At 47.1% G+C, this 16,099-nt stretch overlaps 1 protein-coding gene across 1 annotated transcript in view; it reads right to left on the bottom strand.

Moving 5' to 3' along the window:
* The window catches only part of lgi3 (leucine-rich repeat LGI family, member 3), a 94,519-nt gene extending 84,978 nt beyond the window's left edge, over window positions 1-9,541 (bottom strand). The window contains exon 1 of the mRNA XM_034169857.1: window positions 9,121-9,541. Coding sequence (XP_034025748.1) covers window positions 9,121-9,335 — 215 coding nt within the window. The 5' untranslated portion in view covers window positions 9,336-9,541. The remainder of the gene's footprint in view (window positions 1-9,120) is intronic.
* Between the last annotated feature and the right edge of the window lie 6,558 nt (window positions 9,542-16,099).

The following is a 16,099-nucleotide window of genomic DNA, read 5'->3' as shown; positions in this document are numbered from 1 at the left end:
GACCGGTATATCGGTCCGTTTAAAATCATCAAGGTACTCAGCTTCCGGCCTCACTGCGGATCCATCCCGTTTTCCACGTGTCCCGGATCAAGCCCCATCACGACTCACCCCTCTGTACTCCGGGTCCGGCACCACCTCCTGCCCGGATCATCGATGGCGAGCCGGCTTGGACTGTGCGCCGGCTCTTAGATGTCCGTAGGATGGGCCGGGGCTTCCAGTATTTGGTGGACTGGGAGGGGTACGGACCTGAAGAACGCTCCTGGGTGAAGAGGAGCTTCATCCTGGACCCGGCCCTCCTGGCCGATTTCTACCGCCGCCACCCGGACAAGCCTGGACGGGCACCAGGAGGTGCCCGTTGAGGGGGGGGTCCTGTTGTGTGGGCCGCTGAAGAGGAGGTACTGCTGGCCCACCACCACCAGAGGGCACCCTGCCTGGAGTGCGGGCTCCAGGCACCAGAGGGCGCTGCCGCCTCACAGGAGCAGCCGGGGTGACAGCTGACACTCATCACCTATGACAGCTGTCACCACTCATCTGATCAGCATCGGTATATCAGCAAGACGTCATCTCCACCTCTTTGCCAAGATATCGCTTTACCAGGAAGGTAACGTTCTCAGCTGATTGTGAGATTTTTTCGACAGTAACCTTTTGTGTATTGTATAGCAGACTCTTTTTCCAACGAGAGGTGGAGGTGGTTTTCCTGCCTTGTGGATTGCTGGGTGCATATGCGCCCACATTTAATTGTTTTTTTTGTTCCTTGCCAGCAGTACCAGGTCCGACACGCGGAGGCAGTGGCCACCTGGGAGTTCGGGACTTGGCGGCTCCAGTATTCCCGGGGTCTGGTGGCGGAGGAAATCGTGTGGTTCCGGTTCTGCTTTGGACAGACGTCTTCTATCTTCGAGCCTGCCCACACGACACCTTTTGTGATTTCACTTTTTGTCTATTGTTGTAATCTGTTGTGTTTGTTGTGCCCTTTCACAACAGTAAAGTGTTATTATTTGACTTCCTCCATTGTCCGTTCATTTGCACCCCCTGTTGTGGGTCCGTGTACCTACACTTTCCCAACATGATTCTGGCTATGTGTGACGGGGGTATTAAAGTTAACAGGGCCTTCTGCGCTATACGAGGTCTCTTAGATAATAAACCGACCCTTTTTTTTTTTTTAACTATATGGATTTGAATGACATGCGATTACACCAATCATGCTTGAACCCTCGTGTGCATGCGTGAGTTTTTTCATGCGTGTCGGTGACGTCATTTTCCTGTGGGCAGGCCTTGAGTGAGATGTGGTCCCGCCCTCTCGGCTGAATTCCTTTGTTTCACACGCTGCTCGAGACAGCGCGCGTTGCTTTATCAACATTTTTTCTGGACCTGTGAGGAATATCCGAGTGGACACTATTCGAGAAATTAAACTGGTTTTCGGTGAAAAGTTTAACGGCTGATGAGAGATTATGGGGTGTTTCTGTCGGTGTAAGGACTTCCCACAGAGCGGGACGTCCTGCAGCACTTCTAGGCACCATCGTCGGCCTGTTTCGAGCTGAAAACATCCTAATTTAAGGCTTAATTCACCCAGGACATCGTGAGAGAACAGAGAAGATTCAGAAGAGGCCGGCATGAGGACTTTATGCGGACATTCCACTGTTTAAGGACATTTTTTAATGAAAGATGTGCGTGCAAATTCGTCGGAAACGACTCGGCAAATCTGTGTGCGCCGCGACAGGAAAAACACCTCCGTGTTGAAAACCATTTGTAAAATTCAGGCGGCTTTTGATGGCTTTCAACAAGTGAGTAACTGAGAAATTGTTTAACAGCTTGGGCATGTTCCAACTTGCCCGTTAAGGTTTCCAACGGAGGTGTTTTTCCTGTCGCGACCCCCCGCGGTCGGGTCCGGCCCGACATGCGACTCTGCCCGCACGTTCTTTCATTACAAAATGTCTGTTAACAATGGAATGTCCGAATAAAATCCTCATGCCGACTTCTTCTGAAAGTTCTCTGTTCTCTGACGACTTCCTGGATCAACAGAGCCTGAAATGTGGAAGTTTTCAACTTGAAACGGCGAGACGCTGCCGCCTCGAAGTGCAGATCGCCGTCAGGCACCCTGGGCTGTCCTTACGGCAACACTACCAGACCAAAATCTCTCATCAGCCGTTAAAATTTTTACCGAAAACCAGCTGAATTTATCGAATGGTGTCCACTCAGTTGTGCCTTACAGTTTTGAAAAAATTTTGATCAAACAAAGCAGCAGTCTCTGAGCCATTCCTAAACAATGAAAAAACGACGAGAGGGTCAGCCACTCCTCACTCAAAGACTGCCCACAGGCGAATGACGTAACCGACAGGTGTGAAAAAACTCACATGCCCACGAGGGTTCAAGCATGTCTGATGTAATCACACGTGATTCAAATCCATATGGTTTTTGAAAAAAATAATAAGGTCAGATACTTTTCTAATAGACCTCGTATAGGAATGATTTTAAGAGCTACAAACATTAACAAATTTTAGAACAATCCCAACAATTTTAAAACAACTACCTATCATCACCTTCCTAAAGTAACGGCCTAAGTCATGTTTTGGAGAATATGACTTAGGCCATTATTTTAGGAAGGTGACGCTACAGTAGTATCTATTAAGAGACAACTGCGTGTGTCTCCCTCTCCTGTCCACACAGCACTTTGAAACTGAACCAAATGTGGCACACATATACTTTAATAGTAGTACTAGTAGTAGTTCAGGGAAGAGAACTTTTGTACTGAATCAAAATCAAGTTTACAATTCACCTAACCTGCATATGTTTGGATGTGATTTACTGTCACCAAATACAAAACTTGCACTGTGCACAATATCCCCAATCACAACCAGAGAAGCTAACCTCTGAGTTGTCTTGGTGGCTTTCCTCACTCTTTTCATTCTTGCACAGTCACTCAGTTTTTCAGAACTGTCTACTCCACACAGATTTACCATCGAGTGCCATACTGTTTGTATTTCTTCATAACTGGTGTAAATAAACTCCAAGACATATTCAGTGACATGGAAATGTTTATGTATCCATCCCCTGACTTGCCTGAAGAAAACTGGCAATAAAACTGATTATTTACAAATATTATACAAAAGTGTTCCATTACTTATGCAACTCATCTTGGCTTTTATATTTTTGATTCATTTAAATCAAGTTGTAGAGATTTGCTTTCAATTTGAGTTGAAGGAAGATCATTTTAGAATTTTTTTTTGTACTTTTTGTATTTGAAATGGCATAAAAAAAAATTAAAATGTGTGAAATACCAAGTGTTCCAATACTTTTGGAGGGCACGGTACATCACTTGATAGGTAACAAACAATGCTTTGATACAAAAACAAAAGAAAAAAAATTTGCTCTATATGTGAATAGAAATTTTAATTTGAGTCAGAGTGAACAGTTTTGATTTTCCCATTAAATTGCTCCAATGCAAAACATTTCAGGCTGGAATCTCCTCAGGACCTCCGTTCATTCAGGAATTTGCAGGTGAGGTCTGTTTGTGGTACTATGGCAAAGGATTTGCATTGCCTATGTCTTTGCCTATTTTGTCTGCTGCTTCTGGGCTCACTCTGCACATGCTGAGTTATGGCATCCGCATCCCCAGAAAACCTCTCACTTCTCAGGTTGGAGTAACCGGTGGAAGATAAATTACTGAGTGATACAACCCCTGGCAAAAATTATGGAATCACCGGCCTCGGAGGATGTTCATTCAGTTGTTTAATTTTGTAGAAAAAAAGCAGATCACAGACATGACACAAAACTAAAGTCATTTCAAATGGCAACTTTCTGGCTTTAAGAAACACTATAAGAAATCAGGAAAAAAAATTGTGGCAGTCAGTAACGGTTACTTTTTTAGACCAAGCAGAGGGAAAAAAAACATGGAATCACTCAATTCTGAGGAAAAAATGATGGAATCATGAAAAACAAAAGAACGCTTCAACACATCACTAGTATTTTGTTGCACCACCTGTTGTGTGGGCCGCCCGAAGCGGAGGTACTGCTGGCCAACGCCAGAGGGCGCCCTGCCTGTAGTCGGGTTTCAGGCACCAGAGGGCGCAGTCACTACCCAGGAGCCAGGACTGACAGCTGTCAGCAATCACCATCATCACCACTATAAAAGCCTGGAGGAGACATCACATCTCAGCTGAGATATCAGTTTACCACTCAGGTAAGACTCTCAGCCGTGTCTGTGCTGAACGCACTTATCATTGTCTTTTGAAACCTTTGCAGGAGTACCTGTTATCTTCAGTCAGCTGGGAGCTGGGTTTTGGATGTTGAAGAGTGACTTCACTCCTCTTTCCAAACCAGAGAAGTAACAGTCGGTCTTTGCACGTTTCTGTGTTTTTGTGTCAGAGGTGGAGATTCTCCCACAAAAGGAACTGAACTGAGTTGCTGATTGTTCTGCTGGGTGTGCACACACCCACCATTAACCTGTTTTTTGTTCCTGCCAGCAGTACCGGATCTGACAGCTGAAGTAGAGGCCACCTGGGGACTCGGGACTTGGCGGCTTCAGTATACTGCAGGTCTTCGTTGGCGGCGGAACCTTGTGGGCCCCGGCTCTTCTCTGGATAGGCGTCTCCTACCCTCGGACCTGCCCACACTTCACCTGTTGTATTTTGTAATTGACTGTCTAAAAGCAGTATTCGACCTGTTGTGCACATTTGCCACAATAAATTGTATTTATTTTGACTATCTATTGACCGTTCATTTGCGCCCCCTGTTGTGGGTCCGTGCATTACACTTTCCCCCAACACCACCTCTGGCTTTTATAACAGCTTGCAGTCTCTGAGGCATAGACTTAATGAGTGACAAACAGTACTCTTCATCAATCTGGCTCCAACTTTCTCTGATTGCTGTTGCCAGATCAGCTTTGCAGGTTGGAGCCTTGTCATGGACCATTTTCTTCAACTTCCACCAAAGATTTTCAATTAGATTAAGATCCGGACTATTTGCAGGCCATGACATTGACCCTATGTGTCTTTTTGTAAGGAATGTTTTCACAGTTTTATGGCAAGATGCATTATCATCTTGAAAAATGATTTCATCATCCCCAAACATCCTTTCAATTGATGGGATAAGAAAAGTGTCCAAAATATAAACTTGTGCATTTATTGATGATGTAATGACAGCCATCTCCCCAGTGCCTTTACCTGACATGCAGCCCCATATCATCAATGACTGTGGAAGTTTACATGTTCTCTTCAGGCAGTCATCTTTATAAATCTCATTGGAACGGCGCCAAACAAAAGTTCCAGCATCATCACCTTGCCCAATGCAGATTCGAGATTCATCACTGAATATGACTTTCATCCAGTCATCCACAGTCCACGATTGCTTTTCCTTAGCCCATTGTAACCTTGTTTTTTTCTGTTTAGGTGTTAATGATGGCTTTCGTTTAGCTTTTCAGTATTTAAATCCCATTTCCTTTAGGCAGTTTCTTACAGTTTGGTCACAGACGTTGACTCCAGTTTCCTCCCATTCGTTCCTCATTTGTTTTGTTGTGCATTTTCGATTTTTGAGACATATTGCTTTAAGTTTTCTGTCTTGACGCTTTGATGTCTTCCTTGGTCTACCAGTATGTTTGCCTTTAACAACCTTCCCATGTTGTTTGTATTTGGTCCAGAGTTTAGACACAGCTGACTGTGAACAACCAACATCTTTTGCAACATTGCGTGATGCTTTACCCTCTTTTAAGAGTTTGATAATCCTCTCCTTTGTTTCAATTGACATCTCCCGTGTTGGAGCCATGATTCATGTCAGTCCACTTGGTGCAACAGCTCTCCAAGGTGTGATCACTCCTTTTTAGATGCAGACTAACGAGCAGATCTGATTTGATGCAGGTTTTAGTTTTGGGATGAAAATTTACAGGGTGATTCCATAATTTATTCCTCAGAATTGAGTGAGTCCATATATTTTTCCCTCTGCTTGGTCTAAAAAAGTAACCGTTACTGACAGCCACAATTATTTTTCCTGATTTCTTATAGTGTTTCTTAAAGCCAGAAAGTTGCCATCTGAAATGACTTTAGTTTTGTGTCATGTCTGTGATCTGCTTTTTTTCTACAAAATTAAACAACTGAATGAACATCCTCGGAGGCCGGTGATTCCATAATTTTTGCCAGGGATTGTATATACAGTGCTAATAGGCTTTTGAAGGAGTAAACATGAACCCTAACAACACTGGTCTAGTTGTTAAGCATGGTGGTGGTATTCTCATTATGTATTTCATATGACAGCATATGAAAAGTTGAGCACAATATTTTGTGTTTACTCCTACAAATTCCTACATGTCTGCCACTGTTACAATAACAAGTCTAAAATCAGTTTCTGTCTTTTTTCATCCATATATTTTAATTAAACAAAATGGCCAGACAGTAGACAAATGAACCAATCCCAACTAAAAAACAGGAAAAGAGAAACAAAGCAAGAACAAAAACACAATAACAAACAAAAATACACACCACCCCGAAGACTGATAGAAAAAAAAAAAAAGAACCAGTGGCTCCTGCTACCACACAAGTGGCAGGCAGACAGCAAATCACAACCAAGACCCCCAGAGCAAGACTATCCCAATTTCACTCCATTAAGGCCCTGTCACACCTTGACGATTTGGCCTGCGTATGCCGACCATATTAAAAACGCTGGCATATGTGGGCGTACGTCTAATAACTTATGTCACACCTTGATGACTAGAGTACACTGACAGCCCCGTTTCCACCGAGTGGTTCAGGTTGGTACTGCGCGGTAATATACGTGTTGGAATGGTGAAGTCTGGCTTGGTTTGCATTTCCACCGCCATCAGAACCCTTGTTGCTTGGCAGGTGGAACACTTACAGTGAGGAAAATAAGTATTTGAACACCCTGCGGTTTTGCAAGTTCTCCCACTTAGAAATCATGGAGGGGTTTGAAATTTTCATCTTAGGTGCATGTCCACTGTGAGAGACATAATCTAAAAAAAAAACAAAATCCGGAAATCACAATGTATGATTTTTTTAATAATTTATTTGCATGTTACGCCTGCAAATAAGTATTTGAACCCCTACCAACCAGCAAGAATTCTGGCTCTCACAGACCTGTTAATTTTTCTTTAAGAAGCCCTCTTATTCTGCACTCTTTACCTGTATTAATTGCACCTGTTTGAACTTGTTACCTGTATAAAAGACACCTGTTCACACACTCAATCAATCACACCACCATAGCCAAGACCAAAGAGCTGTCTAAGGACACCAGGGACAAAACTGTAGACCTGCACAAGGCTGGGATGGACTACAGGACAACAGGCAAGCAGCTTGGTAGAAGACAACAACTGTTATGATTATTTATTAGAAGGTGGAAGAAACACAAGATGACTGTCAATCTCCCTCGGTCTGGGATTCCATGCAAGATCTCACTTTGTGGGGTAAGGATGATTCTGAGAAAGCTCAGAACTACATAGGAGGACCTGGTCAATGACCTGAAGAGAGCTGGGACCACAGTCTCAAAGATTACATTAGTAACACATGATGCTGTCATTGGTTTAAAATCCTGCAGGGCAGCAAGGTTCCCCTGCTCAAGCCAGCACATGTCCAGGCCCATTTGAAGTTCACTAGTGACCATCTGGATGATTCAGAGGAGGCATGGGAGAAGGTCATGTGGTCAGATGAGACCAGAATAGAGCTTTTTGGAATCAACTCCACTTACCATGTTTAGAGGATGAGAACAACCCCAAGAAAACCATCCCAACCGTGAAGCATGGGGGTGGAAACAATTATTAAGATCCTACTGTCTTACTTGCAATTTGTACATGTGCAATAAAGCCCCACTTTCAATCAATCAATCAATCATAAACAATATTTACATTCAGGAGCTTTTGACAAGCACAGAAGTTATCTTTGAGTTAATGGAAGTTAGCGTGCACGCTTACGTCCATGAAATGTCTTGTAAGTCACTCTAGAGGTGTTATCAGGTTACAAAAAACAGCATTTTCAGCTTTATTTCTCACTAGCTTTTACACAATATATGACACAGAGGTTACATTTACACACAAACAAAACAGAGTTTGCAGCTAGCTACTAGCCTGTAACATCACCACGCTAACGTCTGCTAAATGTCTTGTAAATCACATCAGATGTGTTATTACATTCGAAAAACAGCATTTTCAGTTTTAGAAGTGTTTATTTCTTGCTAGCCTTAACAGAATATATAACAAACATGTTATATAAACACATAAATGAAGCGTTTTTAGAGAGACCTGCTACTGACATCACGCTGCCGCTCGACTCTGATTGGCTGTCACCTCCACCACTCAAAACCAAAAACTGAACAGATTGAAACAGAATGTGACTTTTTAACCTCTTAAAATAGGTCAAGGTTAGCCATCTTTGAACTTGTCCAAAGTCTGTGTCACAAGAATGTTCCATGTGAATTTGAAGACTCTGGCAGTAATAGGACTGGACTTACACTCAACACAGACAGACAGATGGATGGACACAAAGTCTTCACAATACCCAATGGCCATATACCTCGGGTAAAAAATGTAACGCAATGTAAAAATACCCTCTGAAACAGAATGTGACCTTTTGACGTCTTAAAATAGGTCAAGGTTAGCCATCTTTGAACTTGTCCAAGGTCTGTGTCCCAGACTCTGGCAGTAATAGGACTGGACATATGCTGAGCACGGGCGACAGACGGACAGGCGGACAGATGGGGGGAGGAAGCAAGGCCTTTGCAATACCTGATGGCCATATTTTGGCCTTGGGTAACTAGGCATCTAACTTCCACCTTTACTGTTTCTGTAAAACGAGGGCATCTTGCACACAGAAGAGAAAGGCAGGTGAAAGAAGAGCACCTCGTCACATATTTGCATTTTAAGCTTTCATTTATATTATATGTGCTCCATTTCTTGAGCTTTAGTTGAAATTTCTCAGAGGAGCAGCAGCTCTCCAACGGCAAGCTAGGAAATCTATTGTTGGTAATCCTAACTGGAGCGCTTCAGGGTGTCACTCCTCAGCCAAGTTCAGTGATTGTACAGGAACATGATTGTGTTACATAATACCCTGTGTTCTGAAGACATGCGCAACGAGAGCAGCAGCACAAAAATGTCTCTATTGTTACAGAACAGTATGGTTTACTCACAGAGAGATGATTCCTGGGGGGAAGCTCTTTGGGATGGCCTTGGTGTCCACACAGAAGGCGCTGTCTTTGGTGCAGGAGCAGGTCACAGGACAGCGAGGTATCTTAGGTGCTCTCTTGGTGTTGGATACCATTGGCAGGCAGAGTAAGAGGCACATGCTGGACAAGCAGATACACCTCAGCCATCCTGCGTTGCTTCTCGGCCCAAGATCCAGCATCCTTTGAGCAGGAGGAGAGGTGAGCTGTGGGACTGAGCTGCTTGAAGTTTTGTGTTTAGAAGCAACTGGACTGCTCGACTGGTCACCCTCTCTACAACCCAAGCAGGTTTGTATTGCTGAGCGAGGAGCTGACAGAGACAGAATGGTAGCGAGAGGGGATGGATGAAGGGAGAGAGAGAGAGAGAGAGAGAGAGAGGAAGGGAGAGGCGGTGATCCTGTGGGTGTGAGTGCTCTGCAGCATCCCTGGAGTTATGCAGTCTCTTTCTCTCTCTCTCTCTCTCTCTCTCTCTCTCTCTCTCTCTCTCTCTCTCAGCATCACTGACACTGAATTATTCAACATCACACAGACAGAAACAGCAGAAAAAGGTTTGCAGCAACGCTAACGAGAGATCAAGCTGCTTTCGATGTGAAGTATGATGTCACATCGAGCAGCTTCACACATCAGAGCAGACAGGAAGCTCAGAGGGTGCAATAAATAAATAAATAAATAAATAAAAACATAGATGCAACTGCACTTTGGCCACATCCTAACTGCAACTACATTTGGGTCCATTAGTATTTGGACAGCAACCACCACCTCTGTGCAACACCACAACAAATTTGAAGTGAAACAATCAAGATGTATGTTTGGTGCACACTTTCAATTTTAATTGTTCTAGGCTTTTTAAAAGCAGAGGCATACACTGTAAAATGCCGTGAGTGAATAGATAAAAAATAATGCAATGCTAAAAGGGAATAAAGGAATATTTGTAGATCACCCTCTGTGCATTTGCTGGTATTAATGAGACAAATTTAACTCCATAGGAAGTTAGCTTTGAGTTAGCTAGTTAGTTAGTTAGTTAGTTGCCTGGGGTTCAGCCGCTTGGCAGTCCTGATATACTCCAGGTTCCGGTGGTCCGTGAAAACCGTAAATGGTACCGTGGCTCCCTCCAACAGATGTCTCCACTCCTCAAGAGCCTCCTTCACCACGAGGAGTTCCCGATTGCCCACGTCATAGTTCCGCTCAGCTGGGGTCAACCTGCATGAGAAATAGGCACAAGGATGGAGAATCTGATCGGACTCCCCGCTCTGGGACAGCACGGCTCCTATCCCTGAGTCTGAGGCGTCCACTTCTACCACAAACTGGCAGCTAGGATCAGGCTGCACCAGAACTGGTGCAGTCGAAAACCGGTGTTTCAACTCCCTAAACGCGGCTTCGCACCGATCCGACCAGGTGAAGGGGACTTTTGGGGAGGTCAGGGCTGTCAGGGGGCTAACTACCTGACTGTAGCCCTTAATGAACCTCCTGTAGAAATTTGCAAAGCCGAGGAACTGTTGCAGCTTCCTACGGCTCGTGGGTTGGGGCCAATCTCTCACCGCCGCAACCTTGGCCGGATCAGGGGCAACGGAGTTGGAGGAGATGATGAACCCCAGGAAGGACAAAGAAGTGCGGTGGAACTTGCACTTCTCGCCCTTCACAAACAGCCGGTTCTCCAACAACCGCTGCAGGTCCTGACGTACATGCTTGACCTGGGTCTCAGGATCCAGAGAAAAGATGAGTATATCGTCCAGATATACGAAGACAAACTGATGCAGGAAGTCCCGCAAGACGTCATTAACCAACGCTTGGAACGTCGCGGGTGCATTGGTGAGGCCGAACGGCATGACCAGGTACTCAAAGTGACCTAACGGGGTGTTAAATGCCGTCTTCCACTCGTCTCCCTCCCGGATCCGAACCAGGTGATAAGCATTCCTAAGATCCAATTTTGTGAAAATTTGGGCTCCATGCAAGGGTGTGAACACTGAATCCAACAGAGGTAACGGGTATCGGTTGCGAACCGTGATCTCGTTCAGCCCTCTGTAATCAATGCATGGATGGAGTCCGCCGTCCTTCTTGCCCACAAAAAAGAAACCAGCACCCATCGGGGAGGTGGAGTTTTGGATCAACCCAGCAGCTAACGAGTCCCGGATGTAGGTCTCCATTGATTCGCATTCCAGACGTGAGAGGTTGTACAGCCTGCTGGACAGGTACTCAGCGCCCGGTATCAAATCAATGGCACAATCGTACGGACTGTGCGGGGGCAGCGTGAGTGCCAGATCCTTGCTGAAGACGTCAGCAAGGTCATGGTACTCGGCTGGCACCGCCGCCAGATTGGGGGGACTAAAACCTCCTCCTTAGCCGTCACACCGGGTGGAACCGAGGATCCTAAACACTCCCGGTGGCAGGTTTCGCTCCACTGCGTCACAACCCCAGATGGCCAATCAATCCGGGGTTTGTGTTTTAACACCCATGGAAAACCAAAAATCACTCGGGAGGTAGAAGGTGTTACATAAAACACAATCTCCTCCCTGTGATTTCCAGACACAACCATTGTCACTGGCTGTGTCTGATGTGTGATTAGTGGAAGAAGGGTGCCATCTAGTGCCCGTACCGACAATGGTGACGGTAAGGCCACTAGAGGGAGCCCAACCTCCTTTGCCCATCTGCCATCCAGCAGATTCCCCTCTGACCCCGTGTCCACCAGTGCTGGGGCGTGAAGGGTTAGATCCCCACTCAGGATCGTAACTGGGATGCGTGCAGATCGTCGGGGTTTCCCCGTGTGAGTATTATGACCCACCCTTAGCCCAGTCTCTAAGGACGTGTGCTGCTGTTTTGACCGTTTGGGGCAGTTTTTCTGCGTGTGCTCGGTTGAGCTGCAGAGAAAACACTCCCCACGGACCAGCCTCCTTTTTCTCTGATCTGATCTTATTTTGGTCCTGCTCGTTTCCCTAACAATGGCAGCAGGGGGAGCTGTCGTCACGTGGAGTACCCTGGCTGTGGAGCGTGGGGAAGACGGCTCCCTTTCGGACCCGGGAGGAAGAGGGACAGCTTGTGCCTGACCACGCCCTTCGTCTCGCTCCCGTCGGTGTTCTGTTAATCGGTTGTCTAACCGTATAACCAGGTCGATAAGCCCGTCTAAATCCCGCGGCTCGTCCTTCGCCACCAGGTGCTCCTTAAGGACCAGAGACAGTCCGTTTACAAAGGCGGCGCGGAGCGCAACAGCATTCCAGCCGGCTCGCGCTGCCGCGATGCAGAAATCGACTGCATACTTAGCTGCACTCCGGCACCCCTGTCTTATCGACAGCAGCACGCTTGAAGCGGTCTCGCCTCTATGAGGGTGGTCGAACACCTGTCTGAACTCCCTCACAAACCCAGTATATGTCATTAGGAGCCGTGAATTCTGCTCCCAGAGCGCCGTAGCCCAGGCGCGTGCCTCTCCTCGAAGCAAATTTATTACGTAAGCCACCTGGTTGGCGTCTGACTCGTACATGACGGGACGCTGTAAAAAGACGAGCGAGCACTGCATTAAGAAGTCCGCGCACGTCTCGACACAGCCTCCGTACGGCTCCGGAGGGCTTATGTAAGCTTCAGGGGATGGTGGGGGGGGGGGGGGGGGTCGTTGAACGACCAGCAGAATGTCTGTTTCAGGCCTCCGGTCAGCAGGGGGAGGTGCTGCAGCAGCGCCCTGAGCATGTGCTTCCACCTGCGCGGTGAGAGCCTCCATCCTGCGGTTGAGGATGACATTGTGCTTGGTCATTAAATCCAACCGAGCAGTAAAGGCGGAGAGGATGTGCTGCAACTCACCGATCACGCCCCCTGCAGACGCCTGTGCATCCTGCTCTTCCATTGGCTGTCCAACAGATGGTTGATGCCCCTCGGGATCCATGACTTGGCCGAGATATCCTGTTGGGAAAGTGTCGTGACACGGACCCACAACAGGGGGTGCAAATGAACGGACAATAGATGAGCCAAAAATACAACACTTTACTGTTGTGAAGCGTGCACAACGAAATACAGACAAATACAGAATTTGGACAGAGTCAAATGTACTAAGGTGACGTGTGGGCCGGCTCGAGGATAGAAGACGTCCGTCCAGAGAAGAGCCGGATCCCACACGATTTCCACTGCCACTGAACCCGGAGAATACTGGAGCCGCCAAGTTCCGAGTCCCCAGGTGGCCACCGTCTCCGGCTGTCGGATCTGGTACTGCTGGCAGGAAGCAGAAACAGTTATGTGTGGGTGTGTGTACACCCAGCAAATATAAGTAGCGACAGTTCCTTAATGGTGGGTAAGACACCTCCACCTCCAAAACAGGAACAGAATAAACCAGTAACAGTAGCACCTACTGAATACGGCTGAGAATATACCTCCAAAGGCAAACGATATCTCGGCAACGGGGTGGAGATGTCTTCCAGCTTATATGGAGTGGTTGATGAGTTGATGATTGGTGACAGCTGTCATAGTGGATGAGTGACAGCTGTCACCCCGGCTGTTCCTGAGAGGCGGCAGCGCCCTCTCGTGCCTGAAGCCCGCACTTCAGGCAGGGTGCCCTCTGGTGGTGGTGGGCCAGCAGTACCTCTTCAGCGGCCCACACAACAAGAAGGAGCTGATAAAATGCGTCATTCCTTGACTGCCTCTGAACCAGGAGAGAGATCAGGTGAGGCGCGTTGTTCCTTCAACGCGTCGGGACCAGAAGAGAGAGGTGATGACCCGGCTGCTTCCTCAAGAGCTGGCCCTGATGGTGGCACCAGCTGGAGGGCTGCAGCCTCCTTAGAAGCCAACATGTGACCCTTCCTGCCAGGTTCAGACCATCGTTTGTTCCTCTTCTTTCTAGTACCACCCGCACCAGAGGTGGTGCTTAATGAGGGCAGTGGTCGAAGAGGAACGTAGGGTACCGGCAGCTGTTGTGATACCTGGAAAGTCTGCAGCTGCTGAGGCATGTGGGATGCCACCAGTGGCTGTGCTGCGTGGAATGCCAGCAACTGCTGAGGTGCATGGAACTCAGAATCAGAATCAGAATGGTCTTTATTCGCCAAGTATCTCCGAGAATACAAGAAATATGACTTCGGTTTGAGCTGCACTCATTCTATACAGGCATTTATAAATATACACTAAACATGGAATAATAATTCACAGTAAAATTATGCAAATAAAATGCATGTAAAACAAAGTAAAACAAGTAAAACAAAATGTGCAATAAAAAATGTGTGAAGTTGTACATCAGGCATGTGAATTAGTAAGTTTTTGTGGCAGGTTAAATTGTTCATCAGTGTGATGGCCTGTGGAAAGAAACTGTTCCTGCGTCTCGTTGTTTTGATGTACAGAGCTCTGTAACATCAACCAGAGCAGAGTAATTTAAACGGTGTGTGGCCAGGGTACGAGGGGTCTACAGAGATGTTCCCAGCTCACTTCCTGGTCCTGGACTGGTATTAGTCCTGGATGGAGGGCAGGCTGGCTCCAATGATTTTTTTCTGCAGATCTGACAGTTCGTTGAAGTCTGTGCCTGTCATGTTTGGAGGCAGAGGGAAACTAAACAGAGATGGAGATGCACAGGACAGATTGGATGATGGATGTGTAAAAGATGATGAGCAGTTCCTGGGCAGGTTGAACTTCCCGAGCTGTCTGAGGAAGTACATCCTCTTCTATGCCTTTTTCTTGATGGAGTATATGTGGAAGTTCCACTTCAGATCTTGGTGAGATGGTGGATCCCAGGCACCAGAAAGTGTCCACAGTAGGCACAGTATTGTTGAGGATGGGGGGGGTGGTGGGGGGGGGGGGGGTGATGGGCAGTTCCTCCTGAAGTCCACTATCCTCTCCACAGTCTTGAGCGGGTTCAGCTCCAGGTTGTTCTGAATGTAGACTCATCACCATCCTGGATAAGTCTAACGGTGGTGTCATCGGCAAGCTTCAGGAGTTTAACAGAGGGGTTCCCTGAGGTGCAGTCATTTGTATAGAGGGAGAACAGCAGTGGGGAGTGCATGTGATGCTCCCCAGCCTCACCTGCTGTGTTCTGTCCATCAGGAAGTTGAAGATCCACTGACAGGTGGGAGCTGGCACAGAGGTTGGAGAATTTTTTGTGGAGAATGTCAGGGATGATGGTGTTGAAGGCTGAGCTGAAGTCCACAAACAGGATCCTTGTGTACATCTCTGCAGAGTCCAGGTGCTGCAGGATGTAATGCAGCCACATGTTGACTGCATCCTCAATATGACCTGTTTGCCCGGTAGGCAAACTGCAGGGGGTCCACTAGGGGTCCTGTGATGTCCTTCAGGTGGCTCAACACCAGGCATTCAAAAGACTTCATGATTACAGATGTCAGGGCGATGGGCCTGTAGTCATTTAGTCCTGTTATGGATGGTTTCTTGGGGACTGGGATAATAGTGGAGTGTTTGAAGCAGGAGGGGCCCTCGCACAGCTCCAGAGACCTGTTGAAAATCCAGGTGAAGATGGGGGCCAGCTGATCAGCACATGCTCAGAGACATGAGGGGGAAACACCATCAGGTCCTGGAGCCTTTTTGATCTTTTGTTTGCGATGGGCTGGCATACTTCCTCTTCACAGATCATTAGTGTGGGTGATGTTGCAGAGTGGAGGGGGAAAGAGGTGTCTTGGGAGCAGGTAGTCCATTGTCGTTGGGGTGGGTGACGGGTGTGTGAGGGTCCTTTCAAACCTGAAATAAAACATGTTCAACTCCTCATCCTCAGCTAATCGGGGGTTGAACATGCTCCGGCTTCTGCTGGAGTGCGTGGAACACTGATGGCTGCTGATGCACGTGAAACGCCTGTGGCTGCTGATGCAAGTAGAATGCCAGCTGCTGAGACATATGAAACACCAGTGGCTGCTGAGAAGTGTGGAACAGTGGTGGCTGCTGTGGTGCGTGGAATTCCAGTGACTGCTGAGGAGCATAGAATGCTGGATCCAACATGAAGGTCGGAGAACTGGTGTTGTTGCCAAACACCTGAGGGAGA

The sequence above is a fragment of the Thalassophryne amazonica genome, chromosome 5, assembly GCF_902500255.1.
Source record: "Thalassophryne amazonica chromosome 5, fThaAma1.1, whole genome shotgun sequence".
NCBI lineage: Eukaryota > Metazoa > Chordata > Actinopteri > Batrachoidiformes > Batrachoididae > Thalassophryne > Thalassophryne amazonica.
The sequence above is the reverse complement of the archived record's forward strand: the minus strand, read 5'-3'. Positions and strand labels throughout refer to the sequence as shown.